At 49.0% G+C, this 15,875-nt stretch overlaps 1 protein-coding gene across 1 annotated transcript; it reads right to left on the bottom strand.

The window, feature by feature from the left end:
* Nucleotides 1–6,988: 6,988 nt before the first annotated feature.
* On the bottom strand, nucleotides 6,989–15,344 carry VRTN (vertebrae development associated). The gene is made up of 2 exons (XM_006206067.2): nucleotides 15,203–15,344; nucleotides 6,989–9,620 (listed from the first exon to the last, which is right to left on the bottom strand). Exon 2 carries the CDS (start codon nucleotides 9,617–9,619, stop codon nucleotides 7,478–7,480), a length of 2,142 nt encoding a protein of 713 aa, XP_006206129.2. The 5' UTR covers nucleotide 9,620; nucleotides 15,203–15,344; the 3' UTR covers nucleotides 6,989–7,477.
* Between the last annotated feature and the right edge of the window lie 531 nt (nucleotides 15,345–15,875).

Raw genomic sequence — 15,875 nt, 5'->3', positions numbered from 1 at the left:
AGGTGGGGCCTCTGGGAAGTAATTAGGTCATGAAAATGAGCCTTCAGGATGGGATCAGTGCCCCTATAAGAAGAAACCTGGGAAAGCTCTCTCTCCTCTCTCTGCTAAGTGAAGATACAGCAAGAAGGCAAGCCAGAAAGAGGGGGTTCCTGCCACCTCCCACAGCCTGAGAGAGCTGACAACAGCTCTTGGCTGGGAGGAGAGAGGACATTAATGAGACCAGAGGGCTGAGGGAGCACTCACCAGCACATCATGGCAGACTCTCCAAGTAGGGTTGCCAGAAAACCTACAGGACACTCAGTTCAATCTGAATTTCAGATAAACAATGAATAATTTTTTTAGTATAAGTATGTCTCAAATATTGGATAGAACATACTTATGCTAAAACATTATTTGTTTATCTGAAATTAAATTTTAATTGGATATCTCATTTTTATTTGTTAAATCTGCACTCCTATCCTCAAGACAGGGAACTGATGTGTTTGGCCCATTCCCATCTAGTGCAGTAGCAACCAAACCAATAGGGGACTTCCTCCCCTTCCTCCTCCTCCTCTTCCTTCCCTCTCATTCCCAGAGTGGTCTGGCCAAGAGTAGACCAGTACCTGGCACCAGCCTTTCCACTGCAACTTACAGAGGGGGTCCCTGGCACAGGGCCCAGGGGGAAACACTCAGCCTCCCACTCCAAACCCACTCATTTCTTAATTCAATAAATATTTGTGTGCACCGACTATGTGCCAGGCCCTGTTCTGGTCAGAGGGATAAAGCAGTGAACAGACAGATGAGTTCCTGCTCTCTGGGGGCTTGCATTCAGTGGGGGAGACAGACAATGATCCAGAAAACAACTATTTCAGATGGTGATGACAGCTGTGAAGGAACGTGGTAATAGTGACCGGGGCCCACATGAGGGAAGGGTTCCAGGAGGGCCTTTCTGAACAGGTGACATGACTTTGACTTGAAGAGCTTTGACAAGAGCCAGTTTTGTAAAGATCTAGGGAAGTGTGTTCCAGGGAGAGGAAAGACCACAGGGATGTCACAGAGAGTCTAGGGGTGCTCCACCCCCTCTGGCTGATTTCTAGGATTTGCCAGTTTTTTTGGTGGAAATACTACCTCATGGCCAATTTCAGGCTACCAATGTGACATAGTAATTTTCAGGAAGCAGATATTTTATCTGGTTTGGGGCCTCATCAAAGTGCTGGGGCCAAGTGGTTGTGTCAAAAATCCTGCTCTCTTGGGGGTTTTCCCAGCTCCAGGCCTTTCATTATCCTCAGTTCCTTCCTTTCCTCCTCACCCTCGCAGGGTGCTCCTATGAGCCTTTTAAGAGGCTTTTCCAGAAACCTTTCTCCAGTCCTCAAGCAGAGGCAGGCTGCTTCCTGGTGCCCCATTGCATCACTGCCTCCCTCTGTTACAGCTTATAGCTTATAACAAGCCCCTGGTTGGAGAGACTGACTTTAAAAACCAGAGCCTTATTGCATCGAGATGTCTTTCAATGGCAAATTATCATTGTAAAAGGGCTCTATCCTCATCTCCCTAATGAAACGAATTAGAATTATCATCGAAGATTCTGAAGGAAGACACACAATTGCAAACTACACTTACTGGGGCCCGAAGACTCTTTAAACCTAAGGATTCAGAACCAGTTATATAGTCAATGTTTCTAAACAACTCCAAGGGGCACTAGGTCTTACCGAGCTTTGTATCCTTCCTCTCCTTCACCTCCAGGCCTCAACAAATGTGGACTGAATGAATGAATGAATAAATAAATGAGGTACTGAATATCCGAAAGATACCAGCCTCCCTCCTGCCCCTACGGGGGTGAGGTCTGGACTCCACAGCCACCAGCACCTGTCCTGGGTACTGCAGTGCAGCCTAGTTTTACCCCCTCACTATCCCCAATTCTGTCTTAAATAACAACAGATAACTCTGCCCAAAGTCAGGAGGCATCGAAACTGAGTTTGGCTGACTGTCAACACACAAGCCACAGAACGGCAGTGACCCCTCAGAGCCTGGCTGGGCTGGGGGCAGGCAGAACACAAAGGCACTCAGGTGCTCTCCAAAGGCCTCCCTACTCCCCACATTCTGTGCTTTCCCTCCTCCCAGACTCTGGCCTCCCACCAGCCTGCATCCTGGGGCTGCTGTCTGGCATCGGTGAAGCATCGGGGAGGACCACCTGCAGCCTCCTGTCCTTGGACACCCCGGTGGCCCCTCAGGTGGAGGGCCATACGTGAGCAGCTGTCTGTCCCACCTCCTCCTGGCTGCCCTCCGATCTAAGTCCCCTTCCAGCTCTCTCTGCCTGGCAGGGAGGAGCCACTAGAGTTAAGCGGATTTCATGCTATTTTCAAAGTCATTTTCCATGGGAAAAAAAATTTTTTATACTGTTAAACCTACTTTCTGCTGCTTCTCATCTCCCTGAAAGCTTCCTCCTCCCCTTTCATGAGATAAACCTATAATGGGAATATTTAGGAACCTACTAGTGACACACTATATGCACCCTGGGTTGGGGAGGGGAAATCATACTAGAATCTTCCTGCTAGAAGTCTGGCCAGTGAGGTGAGCAGAAAGCGCCCAGGGCCACAGCAGACTCCCAAGGCCCACACTCCCCAAGCATTGCTTCTCTGCCTTCCTTAACAACTGCCTTGTGTCAGGGCCCCTGTCCCTCAGCTTCCCATCCTCCCGTGACAACCACCAAACTGGTGTGTTTTACAACCAGCGACCAGCATTATCTAATGAGCAACTGAGGCATTTCCGAGACCCTCAGCAGCCTACATTTCTTAGAGAAGAGGCGGCCCTCGGAAGCTACAAGTCGGGAGGGGGTCAGGATGAGCTATGAGATACCAAAGTCAGCATATGCTTCCTTCTGACCCCTCTGCACTTCTTGTGCATTCCTTATTAAAGCCTCTAGCATATTATGTGAGACCACAGCTGCCCATAAACTGAGACCTTTGCAAGGACAAACGTTGAGGCCAAATGGCTCTGTGTCCTTTGCTTACAGCACAAGCCTCAGCCTATCCTGGGTTGCTGGATAGAAGCCTATGACATCTGCCAGACCCCTTTGGTGAGCAAGGCTGATCCAGCACCTCAGCCACAGATGATTGGACCAGACTTGAGCGGCCTCAGATGTGACCTGGCATGAGAGCTGTGTTCAGAGGAAAGGATGAGGATGGCCTGTACCAATCAAATTCTCTTCCCTGTGATAATCCGGCAGTGTGAAACCATGTGAAACCTGCAATGTTCCTAGAGTCCTGCTGAGATGGAGATGGGGGGGTGGAGAAAACTCTAGGATGACATCTAGCTTTATGGCCAGTTCATCTGATAATATGGCTCTGGCAGCAACCAGGGTGAAAAATACTGAGAGAAGAGCAGGTTGGTAGAGAAGAGGGGAATGAGCCCAGATGGGTGTTTGGTGAGATTAAGGTGAGGATAGAGTATTCAGTAGGAGTAGTTGAAATATGAGATGAATGCTCAGAGCCCAAGAGCCACCCAAGGGCCTGAGTGCTGGACTTCAGAAATATTTGAGGAGCAACTTCATGCATCAAGGTAGACAAGATACTCTCCACCAAAATACAGGACCCCTGGTGGGGAAGGTATAGCTCAGTGGTAAAGTACATGCTAGGCATGCACGAGGTCCTGGGTTCAATCCCCAGTACCTCCATTAAAAATAAATAAACCTAATCATGCCCCCCAAACAAACAAACAAAAAACCAAAACACCGGACCCCTGCCCCCAGGGGATAAATACATGGATATTTAATTTTTTTTAATTATTCATGTTTCACTTGATTTCTTTTTTAGGGTGAAGATTTTATATTCAAAATTTTAGAGCCTATTGTTAGCTTATAACAGTACAGAATGTGAAAAGCTAATCTCATAAAATGTTTTCCCCCTTTATTCAAACATTGTTCATTTCTTTCCACATTTGCATCTGAGATAGAAAATGGCACCCAAAAAATACAAATAATTTCAACAAATGTCAACTTCAAAATCAGCATGAAGTTGGGGTTGGGGAGGGGAAATCATACTAGAAATATGGTCACTGCTTAGGTATTTCTGCCTTTCTAAGCAGATTATAAAGAAAAGAGTTTTTCTACAGAACAATAATTTAACTATACTTATAAAACCTTCTCCAAATCAATAAATATTGACATACCATTTTTCTTAATTTTTTCCAACAGAAGCTAAAATATCTCCCTATGGATTTAGGTTCAGTCCTGGCCTCTGGCCAAAGGGCCTTTTCAGTCTTGGGACAAAAGTGTCTTTAGAGGGTAACCTCAAGCAAGAGTCTCCTCAGGCGTTAGCTTCCTCCTAGGAAACAAGAATTGGATTCCCAGGGGTTCCCAAACTGGACATCATTGTTACCAATGACAAATGCTCACTTAGCACTTGCTATGTGCAAGGTACTATACTATAGGCATTACTATAAATCCCCATTTTATAGGTGGAGAAAGTGAGGCACAGCAAGGTTGAGTAACTCGCTCATGGGCATATACTGCCTCTCCAACGTCTAAGAATCAGTAGGAGTCCACACTTTTAATTCCTCACTCCCCCAGGGACTGAGATCCAGGTGTTTTTTAAAACCCCATCGTCAGACACTGCTCTAGGCATCAGATCTGCTTTAGTTCTGAGGGTACAGGGAGCAAACAGGAGAATCCAGAGCCCCATCCAGTTCTCAGGAGGGAGGTTGATGCCACCCTCTGACAGCTAATGCAGTAAGGTGGGTATGCTGGGGTTGAAAACAGCCAGATAGGGCTATGCCTACTGGGAACCCAGACTGTCTCTTGTTGCACCAGATTGCCACCTGCTGGCCATAGGTGGCCATCGCAGACCAGGCAGGAAAATAACTCCTGCAACCCCTTCACTAAACAATAAGGGACTACCAAGAGACTACATTGGGCAGGGGGCGGGGGCGGAGGGTTTCAGTGAAGACCCGAGAAAGACAAGCAATGACAATGCCATGACACTGCTGCTTGGTTACACTATGGGAGAGGAGAAGCAGGTAGGGGCAAGATTAGTCTGGATGAGGGCTACTGCGAGAGGGGTCAGTGGAGAAAAATAAATGTAGAGGTTGGTAGGGATCAGATTGGTAGGCCTTAAGAGTTTGGGTTTTGTGCTAAAGGCAATAGGAAATCTGGCAATGAGCCAGATTTAGGTTTTCATGAGGTCATTCTAGCCTTTGTCTGGAATAGTTTGAGTGGAGGCAGAGTCCATTTGGAAACCACTCAAATATTACAGATGAGAGGAGCCGCTGGCCTAGATTAGACGGTAGCTGCAAGGATGGAGAAAACTGACCCATGAGGAATATTTAGGATTAGACTTGATAAAAACAAATGCCAGAGTGTAACAGCAGAAAATCATAGTGGTCCCATTTCATTCCTTCCTTCTTTCAACAAAATGTAGCACCTACTGTGTGACAGAAACTCATCTACCTGCTGAGAATACAGTGGTGTAAGCTAGTCAGGGGAGAGCCCTGCTTTTCATGGAGTTTATGACCGAAACGGGGGAAGGGAGAGGGGACAATCAAATAAGCAAATAAACAACAAAAACAGATGGGACTAAGCACACGTAGAGAACACAGAAGGGATATGTGGTAGTGACTCAGATCTGAATGGTACAGAGCCTTCCCTGTGAAGATGACAGGGAAAGACATTGTCTAGGCCAAAGGAACAAACACAAAAGCAAGAGTCAGTGTAGCTCATTCAAGATCAGGGGCAGCCAGTGTGGCTGGATGTGGTGGGTAAAGGCAAGAGAGGCAGGAAGTAGGAAGTCAGGGGCCAGTTTACAAAGGACTTTGTAAGGCAGCACAAAGAATTCTAAGAGTGAAGGGAAGCCATTGACACATTTTAGACAAGAAAAGTGACAATCAGATTTCACTTAAAGATCTCTCAGGCTGCCCTCTGGAGAATGGATAGTATGGGGCAGAGAAGAGGCAGGTAGGAAACTGAGATGTGAGCCAGGAGAGATGGTGATGGCAGCAGCGTGAAGGGGAGGATAGAGGGCATACTTAGAGTCAGAGTCAACAGGACTTGCTGATGGATTGGACATGGGGGTGAAAAAATAGCAGAACCAAGAATGACTCCCCAAGGCCAGGAGGAGGACAGGATACCTAGACACAGGCAAAAAGGGCCTAAGGATGGCCTTTCCTCAAGGATGTCACATCCCAATAAGCAAAGGCCTGGCCTTAACACTCAGCCCCGCTGGAGGGGGCATGCAAGTGAACCACGCTGAGGCTCGGTTTCCTTACCTATGGCTGGGTCTCGCCTGCCTGGTGCATTGCAAGGACTAAACAGAAGCCTGACACAGATGGATGCTCATGCTGGCCTGGCCTCTGAGCCCACTGAGTTGGACAGTTTTCTCCCAGTGTTGGGAAGTATCTTTCCAGGCAGCCATAGCCCTGCCCCCAACTGGAAGAACACTCAAGGTCAACATCCAATTCTAAGCAGAATCCCCAGAGTAATCACCTCCATCCTCCAAGCCTTGGAACTGGGAGCAACAAGGGAGAGACTTGATCACTCTCAGTACCCTTGAACCAAAGGGAAACGTGGGAACAGGCAGTCACATATGGCAAAACAAATACCAGAAACCAAGAGCTGTGAGCACCATATCACTTTATTTCTTTGATTTTCCAACTTCACTCTTGGACAACGCAAACTCAGTCTCTCTCCTGCCTGGCCTTGTGTGGTCCATCACTGCAGATGGAGCACAGGCTTTAAGGAGAGGCTCAACAGAAAGACAGGGGTCCCCAAGAGCCAGCCAGGCTGGCTGATGACTGCAGGGTCCATGCAGATGGGCCAAGCACCAGCAAGCAGAGACCCAAGGCCCTCTCTCCCAGCCAGGAGATGGGCCAGCCCTCAGCAATCTGGCTCAGGACCTTCCCTTGGAGGCCAGTCTTGGTTCTTCCTATACAGACAGGTCCCTGCTCCCACTCACACTGAGCCTGACACCCTCTCCCTTAGGGGCGCCAGGCAGAAGCCGCTGACCTGCTCCACACTTGATTTCTAATGTTCTTTTGGGAAATCTCTTTGAGTCAGGAGGGTGCCAACCCCCAAAAGGAACTGAAGACATATTCTGCCCAATCGGACAGATGGCCAGGCTACAATACTCCTTTTGTCCCCAGGAAAAGCTGAAAGCAGATTTAGCTAACCAACCCCCCCTTCAGATCCCCACACATACAGCTTCCAACATCAGCAAGGGGGCCCAGCCAACCCACTCAAATCAAAACAAAAACTAAAACCAAGACACAACAATAAAAATAAGAACAGTAAACAACTGAAGAGAACATCTCCGGCCCTGTAGTCTCTGCAGGAGGCCAGACGGCTGACCTCTGGTTCTCTCTGCCCTGGAGCTAGGGAGAAACACAAATCTGCCCTTGGATTCAGGGTAGACACTGTAGGAGCAAAAGGGATCCTGGCCAAGCCAGTGGGCAACTCAGGTCCCTGACCCCCTCCAAAGTGGTCCCCTTCCTCCCAGCCCATCACACCTCCCTGTCAGCCATCGACCAGGGTGAGGCCATCATAGAGGGCACGCTTCCACATGTAGTAGGTAGAGCGGGCAGTGAGGGGAAAGAGAGCACTGAACTCCTTGTAGGAGGGGAAGCTCTTGGACTGAAAGCGCTTCTGCAGGAACAGCTTGGCCTGGGCCTTGAACTTTGTGGTGGCGAGCATGTCCATCACCAGCACCTGGCCGTCTCCGCCACCCACTGCCTCTGCCACCACAGGATGGCTGGTCAGAGACCCACTGGGGGGCCGGCCCTGGGCCGCAGCCCCTTCTTGCAGGGCCCCCTCTCTGGAAGGCCCTCCCAGGGCCTTCCCAGGATCCTCTCCTGAAGAAGCTGCCACCTGTGGGGTCCCTGCAGGTGGGGCCATGACAGCTGTCACATTCCTGCCAGCTTCTTTCTCCTGCTTCTCCTCTGCCTCCTGCATGCCCCCTTTGCCCAAAGTGGGGGCCTGTATATGGAGCTTGGACAGGCCTCTGGGACAACCCCGGGCAAGACTCTTCCAGACCCAAAAGGTGGAGGGTGACAGGCTTGGATAGCGGAGACGGAAGCGACAGAAGGGGAGGTGCCCACTCAGCACCTGCCTGCGGGCTGCCCTGCGCAGACGCCTCTGCCAGCGGGACAGGGGCATCCTCAGAGGCAAGAACTCCCGGGGGGCGGGTGGTCCCCCACCTGTTGCTTTCCCTGCCCCCTCTCCTGCCTCATCCTTGCAAAGGGGTAAGGCCTTCTCCCCAACAGATGCTGGCTGAGGCACCCCGGCCGCTGAGAGGGCTGGTGCTGGCTTGAAGCTGGGGTTCCTTCGGAGGGCCTTTCGGCGCCAGTTGTAGTAGGTGGACCGGGAGATGCCAGGGAACCTGCGTTTGAAGCAGCGATAGGGTACCAGTGTATTCAGGGAGATGCAGTGCTCCAGGTACAACTTGGCCCGCTGCATTAAGACCATTCCAGGGCTTGACGCTGCCGGCGAGGAGCATCCCAGCCCCTCGGTAACCTGCTCCTCCGGCAGCTTCTCCAGCTCCTCCATCGCCAGAGCCTCCTTGGAGGCCAGGGCCTGGCAGGCGCCAGAGCCCACGAGCTCGTGCTTCCAGGCATAATAGGTGGAGCGGGAGATCTCAGGGAACCTCTGGAGGAACTGCTGCAGTGGCACGACGCCCCCGTGGTGGAAGCTGTCCTGCAGGAAGTGCTTGGCTGAGAAGCGGGTGGCTACCTTCTGCCGGTGCTCCTGGGACTGCCGCCGCCAGCGGTAGAAGGTGCTCTTGGTGACACTGTAGCGTTCACAGAGGTGGGAATAGCTGAGGCCGGGTTCCCGGTTGAGCAGCTCCAGGGTCTTGGCAGGCGGGGGCAGCGAGGCCAGGGCTGGAGGAGTCGGGGCCAGCCCAGTGGTGGCACTTTCAACCTCCACCTCCTCCAGCCCCACCACGGGGGCAAAGTACTGGTGGCGGAAGAGGTGGCTGGTGATGGGCTGGCCAGCCCACATGATGTGCAGCGTGGCAGGCATGTGGTCACAGCGGCGGGGCCGAATGACGCGGTTAAAGTAGGGCCGGATCTTGAGGTTGCGCATGGGATAGATGGAGTAGATGTTGCGCTGAAGGACAGAGGCGAGGGCATACAAGTGCCACACGTTGGAGAAGCTGCTAGGAAAGCAGGTGGCCTTGACGTCTGCATCAAAGATGGCCTCTAGCGTGGCAGACGGCAGGCTGGTCATCTCGGGAGACTCCTCAGAGCACAGGGAATAGCGCACAGCCTGCAGCATCACCTTGGAGTCGATCATGCCTTGGAGGTAGTAGTGCCTGTGCAACAGCATCTCCACCACGGTGCGGGCCCGCAGCTCCAGGCTGAGACCTGCGTCGCCCCACAGCAGCATGCTGGCCGCCTCAAACAGCAGGCTGCCCTCACCCTTGCACACCAGCGGCAACATGTTCCGGGGAGCATCCTCTGGATACAGGCTCAGGGCCACTGAGTCCACCTCCAGCACCTGGGGGCCAGGGCCTCCTTCCCGGCAGGTGGGGAAAGCAAAGGAAGACAGGACCTCCTTGGCCTCCAGAGCAGCACCAACAAGACCCTCCAGGCCCTCGGACTCCACTGCCTCCTGCAGCTCCTGCAGCACCTGCTGCACCAGCTGCTCTCGAGATGTCATCCTGCCGAGGCAAAGAAGGGAGGGCAGAGGTCAAGACGAGACGAGGTCCCCATATGATACCCAGCAATGGTGCCTCATCCACTCCTGTGCCTTCTCCCTCAATATAATGCCCATCTACTCCCATTCCCCCACAGCAGATAATGGCTAGGTGCCTCCTGGGGCTTAATTACTCCGTGGTGCTAAGGAAGAGCTTGGTCTTGGAGCCTGGCTTTGAATTCTGGTTCTCACATTAGCTTGAACGAGTCACTCAACCACTCTATGCTTCTGTTAAAATGAGGACAATAATAAAAGTATCTACTTTATAGGATTGCTGTGGATTGCTGTGGGTATAAATGAGACAATGAAAGTAAAGGATGGAGATAAACGGGTATATATATATCTCCATTCATCCTTAGAAAAGTACCTGGGGTACACAGTAAAGTATTATAGAAGTGGTAGCTATTATACATTAGAGTATCATCTAGTACCGTACGCATTATAGAGTACAGGTATAAAAGCTGTAACTCTGTACCTGTTAAAGACTGACAATCACATACAGCCAAAATTGGTCTGCCTTTCCCTAGAACAGTGATTCTCAAAGTATGTTCCATGGACCCTTGGGGTTCCCTGAGACTTATTCAGAGGGGGTTGCAAGTTAAACCATTTTCATGAAAATACTAAGATACACTAAGATAACAACACTGTGATTTGCCTTTTTCATTGTTTTAACATTTGAGTAAAACTGTAGTACCTTAGCATGAATCGAACTAGAAAGCATTGTTCTTCACCACCGTGTAGTTGCAGTTAGGAAAAAGAAAGCTACTTCACTCAAAAATGTCCTTGATGACGCAACAAAGATTATTACTATTTTCTAATCACAACTCTTAAATACTTGGCTTTTCAATATTGGGAGTGACAAGACAGGGGTACCCAGAGCATCTGCTGTGCACTGAAGCATAATACATGAGTAACAACGGTCTGGGTTGTATGATGAAACTGGCTGCTTTTTCATGGAATATCATCCTTACTTGAAGGAAAGATTGAGAGGCATTAGTCATTTGAACTTGGGTACATTTGGCAGGGATTTTCTCAAAAATGAGTAACATGAGCCTGTCACTTCAAGGAAAACTACTATTTATGGCCAGTGAAAATTTTTGAGCTTTCATTTGAAAATCAAAATTTTGGAAAAACTATATCCACTACAGTGAACTTGACAGCTTCCCAATACCTAAAGATTTTTCTGATGGGATCAGTTGTGACACTAACAAATGTAACTTTTTATATTACTTAATGTGATGGTCAACATTTGGAGATCTGCATCACTTAAATGAATCATATTTCACAAATAACCCATGGGTGGTGCATGGGTAAAAGATCCATTCAAAAGAGAAAAGAAAACAATGGATTTTAATAGTGTACAAAAGTTGCTGGATACTGTTTCAGATTCTGCATTATGACAAAGCTTTGAGGAACCACCACTTGTCAAGTTTTGGTGTAGTTATCAAAGAATATCCACTGAGTTTGGGGTTTCAGAGCACGAGCCACGCGCCCTCCTTATATTGGTGCCTTTACAGAAAAGGCTGCACTTCCCTTCACCACCAAGAAAAAAAAAAAGATATCCACTGGAAAAGCTATCAAAATACTCTTCTGCCCATCTACATGTCTGGATGAAGTTGGATTTTCTCCTTATTCTTCTACCAGAATAATCACAACAGATTGAATGTAGAGGCAGGTGGGAACCTATCTCTTGTCAAACCAGGTAAGTACAAAGATTTGAAAAATTTAAAAGAATGCACTGTCCTCACTAAATTTTTTGTCCTGGAAAAGTTTTGTTGTTGTTTTTTTTTCTAACAAAAACTATTATTTGCTACTGTGTGACAGGTTTTTTCTTTTTTAATAAATAAGTCTTTTCTAAATGTCTTAATTTTCATTTTGAATGTAACATACATTGACCAGACGTAACCTATAGAAACAAAAGCTCTTCAGAGTTTTTCATTTTTAAGAGCTCACAGGAGTTCTGAGAGCAAAAAGTTTGAGAACTGCTGCCCTGGAACAAAGTCTTTTCAAAGGGGTAGCAGCAGCCTAGCCACTGTGTTGACATAGATCTAATAACTGATTTACTATTTGCCATTGCACTGTCCTAATCCTGGCAGCTGAACTTTAAGATGGATACTACCATTAGCGCCAATTTACAGGTGAAAAAACTGAGACAATCAAAGTTAGGCTCATTTGCCCAATTTGCCCAAGTCCTCACCTAAGTGGTGTAGCCAGGAGTTGAAACCAGATGCTCTTTAAGGCCTGTGATTCATCTACTGCAGTTTAACATGCCAGCCACCTTTCAATACAAACTAATCATCCTAATTACTCGTAGGTTTTCAGTGTTGTATTGCAAAGCAGAGTTATATTCCTCTGTGGGCACTGTTTTTAAATTAAAAAGGAGACCATTATCCTTTCTCAGATTTTTGTTCTCAGAGTTCATTAAATTCCTTTAGATTAGCCTTAGGTTTAAAAATTGTTTGGGTGTATATATTTGTCAACTCATTGAACTGCACACTTGAAAGGGATGTTTTGAATTCTTTCAAGGGAGGTGTTTGAGTGTAAATTATGGTTCAGCAGACTTGAAAAAAGTTTTAAAGAACCAAAGCTGTACCACCATAATTTTACTTGATAATCATAAAAAAGAAAGCTTTTTAAAAACAAGTAATCAGAATCACCTTTAGATAAAATTCCTTGCCTGTAGTGTTTTTTTTTAATGGGTTTATTGTAACAAATCTCGTCTAACCTCTCACCAAATTTCTATTTGCATCACATTATTTGACCCTGGAATTGGGCTTTTAATCTGTTTGTCTTTTATATACTTTTATATACTTTTATATATAAAGTATATATACTTTTGTCTTTTATATACTTTATATTTACTTTTTTGTCTTTTATATACTTTATATTTACTTTTTTTTTAATTGTTAAGTTTTTTTTGGACTCAGGAGATAAACTTCACTGGGAGCACTTCCATACACGATAAAAAACTAAGCCCTGAGGAACACACTGTACACACAGAAGAGCTTTTTCATTCTGGCAAACAACAAAGATGCTGGGCTTTTTTTGTTTTTCTTGCATGTCACTTGTTGAACGCTGTTCTACAGCTGCATATAAATGAGCGCTCTGCTCTGCTAGATATTTTGCAAACAAAATTATGAAACTAGCCACCATTTACCTGCTGCTCACTATATGCATTTAACTTAGGTGATTCAACCAAAATTTCACAGAAAAAAAATTAAGAGGGGACAATTAATTTAAATTGTGTGGGGGATTCCTCCTGCCCTTCCACTCCATGAGCAGAGCATAACGTTCCCTTGAGTGATTACAAATTTCTGTGGGCTTAACATTGAGTGAGCATTTGGATGCTTTTCTGAGGTAATTTTATTTATACGTGGTTCTCACTTTTCTTCCACATGAACCTACAACTCCATCACACCTGCACTTCCACTAGGATGGCAACTCCTAGTTCACACCTGGAGAAACGGAGGCTTGGGAGTTAAGTAACCTTTCCAAGACCACATAGCTATTGAAGCCACAAAACCTAAGCAATCTGATGCCACAGCTACCTTCCTAACCCCTAAAATTCCACCACCCAGGGAAATACATGGCCCCAAATGCTCATCATGCACAGAATGCAGAAACACATGGATTCCTGGGACTTTGAGACAAACCTGGTCATTTTACAAATAAGGAAATAGAGGTCCAGAAAGGTAAAGATGACTTGCCTGAATTCACGCAGCAGTATCCAAACACCTTCCAACATGTCCAGATATACCACATTTCTTCCTGTGCAAACCCCACCCCACTCCGTCCCCTCCCCGTCCCACCCTACCTACTCTTCCTGGTCCCAGTCCCACCCCACTCCACCCTATTTCATTCCTTCCTCTTCCCCAAAGAGGTAAGAGAAGATATGAGTAGGTAATACCCTACTTCTTTTTATCCTCAAGAGCTTGCTGAGGAAACGTAGCTCCCTGGACACACTCTGCACCTCGCATCAACAAAGGTGGGTCTGGACCAGAGGAGACTGGGGCAGCGGGGAAAGGCCAGAGGCGCTATGGGGAAGCTAACCATACTTAAGTAGACAATTGGTTGATGGGGTTCAGGTGGAACAGTCTTTTCCGCGATGGCAGAGCCGATCTAGAGTTTACCAGGTGCCTTCATGGAAAAGGAGCAGAAAAAAAGTTAATCTAGGGGCTTTGCCCAGCTGGCCTCCGCTGGCCCCACAATTCTTGGAAGGGATCTAAAAAGGCATGAAACCAAGGAGGCAGGGCTCCTCAGACTCTGCAGGCTCCCCTGGCTGGAGGTTGGAAGGGAGAAAACAGGACATCCAAAAAGCGCCCAGCCAGCACCTTAGCACCTAAGGACTCTGAAGCCAAGGAATGAATGAACGGACACAGGCAACTCTGCAGGTGACTCAAAGCCTCACCTTCACCAAGGCCCTCTTTCCTCCTCCCCCACTCTCATTTCAAGCAGATGGGGTCTCAGAGCCCAGGTTTGGCCTCTGTCCCTTGCATTTTAAAAGGGTGAGCCAGGGCTCTGGCAGGGCAAGGGAAGAATGGGCCAAGGGATCTGCTGACACAATGCTGGTTAAAGTCTCTGGCCTCTAGAACACCTTGCCTGCCAGCCTCATCCTGGGCTCTGCATCCACTCACCAAGGACCGCATGTTCTCCTCAGCCCCCCTCTTTTCATCCCTCATAAAGTGGCTCTGTAGTCTACAGCCAGTCAGGACCTACTAGCATGAGGGAGGGCCACGCAGGCCTCAGGAAGGCTGGCTAAGATCATGGTAGGCCAGCTGGCCTCTCACCCCACCTGGCTCCGTGCCTCTCTGGCCTGCCCTCCAGTCCCCCAGTTACACTGGCCTGGCCCCCGGGCTGCGCCCCTGGCTCAAGGGAGCGCCAGCCATCTTGGCTTTTTCCCCGGTGGCCAGGAGGCCCCACAGGGCATGGACGGCCACTGGGCTTGGTGGCAGGAGAATCTCATGGCTGTGACTTCCCAAGGAACCTCCCACCACCAAGGGCAGCGGGAGCGCCTGAGGGCACTGAGATAGGTCTGAGGTCGCCGAGTCAATCACACCTTGGGAGTTCCCAAGTTTAGTAGCTCTAGTGGACCACATGTCTGGAAGGGAAGGAGAATGGGGAGTGTGGCCCATGAGGGGTAGCAGTGCAGGCCACCAGGAGGCCGTGGGCGGCTGGCAAAAGAGCTGGCTGGCTGGGGCCATCTGAAACAAGGGACCCAACTCAGGAACCACTGGGAGTCTGGGGAGGGGCCGAGGCCAGATCATTGTGCTGGGTGGGGAGGGGAGATAGGCAGGCGAGTGGGGGTGGGGAAGGGCCTGGAGGTGGGGGTGGGGAGAGAGAACTTGAAACAAAGCCTCACCTTCCTCTACACACCCTCACCCGCACACGTGCACCCGCACACATGCACTCTTGCAGCATCTTCAGAGTCACTCCTTAGTCTTTGGGCCCACTGGTGTCCCAAGTCTACCCCCTCACACCCCGGGGGCCTCCAAGCTGCATGAGGCACCCACCCTTCCAAATTTTGAGGAAACATCTTAGTTTACTGACCTCGAGGGTGGCCCAGAGCCCAGGGGGCATCCACTTCTCTCTCCACCTTCCAGCTTGGGACATTTAAGTACCCTGCGGGCAGCGTCCCCAACTAAGCACCACTCTCACTCCAGAACGGGTTTCATATCTGTGGTGGACCATTGAGCATGGATCGTCTACAGCCAACTGGCCGGTGGAGAAGCGGCTTAGGCCACTCCCCCCAGGAAATCGCCCACCCTCAAGTGCTCCGGTCCCAAGATGAAAGAAGTGCAAATTCGGGGGTCACTTCCAATGGTAAAGTGATAGCAGCTATTGTCTCGTCCACTCTACCCAGCTGGGGGTGTTAAAGCGCCCTGACCTAGCTCTGAAACAGACCCCAAACTGCCCAGGGAAAATTTGAAAGAAAGCTGAAAGATTTGCAAAGAGTTTGGGGGGAGGGGAGGAGAAGGTTTAGATAGAAAGACCTAAGGAAAGAAAGTCTGTGGACAGGCTGTGGGTGGGGGGCGGGGCGGGGAGCAAAACTGAAGCTGGGAAACTACCCTTGGATGATTGGTCAGAGAACTGGAGGCTCCCTGAACCCAAAAGCTGCATCTCTTCCGGAGGCAACTCCCCCATCCCTGGCCCTGCAAGACAGGAGGCTGGAGAACTCACTGCCCCCACCTTGGTACAGGCCCTCTTCCCTTTCAGAAAGGCT

This window comes from Vicugna pacos, chromosome 6, assembly GCF_048564905.1.
Source record: "Vicugna pacos chromosome 6, VicPac4, whole genome shotgun sequence".
In the NCBI taxonomy this organism is placed as follows: Eukaryota; Metazoa; Chordata; class Mammalia; order Artiodactyla; family Camelidae; genus Vicugna; species Vicugna pacos.
Note: the sequence above shows the minus strand (reverse complement) of the source record. Positions and strands in the feature narration are given on the sequence as shown.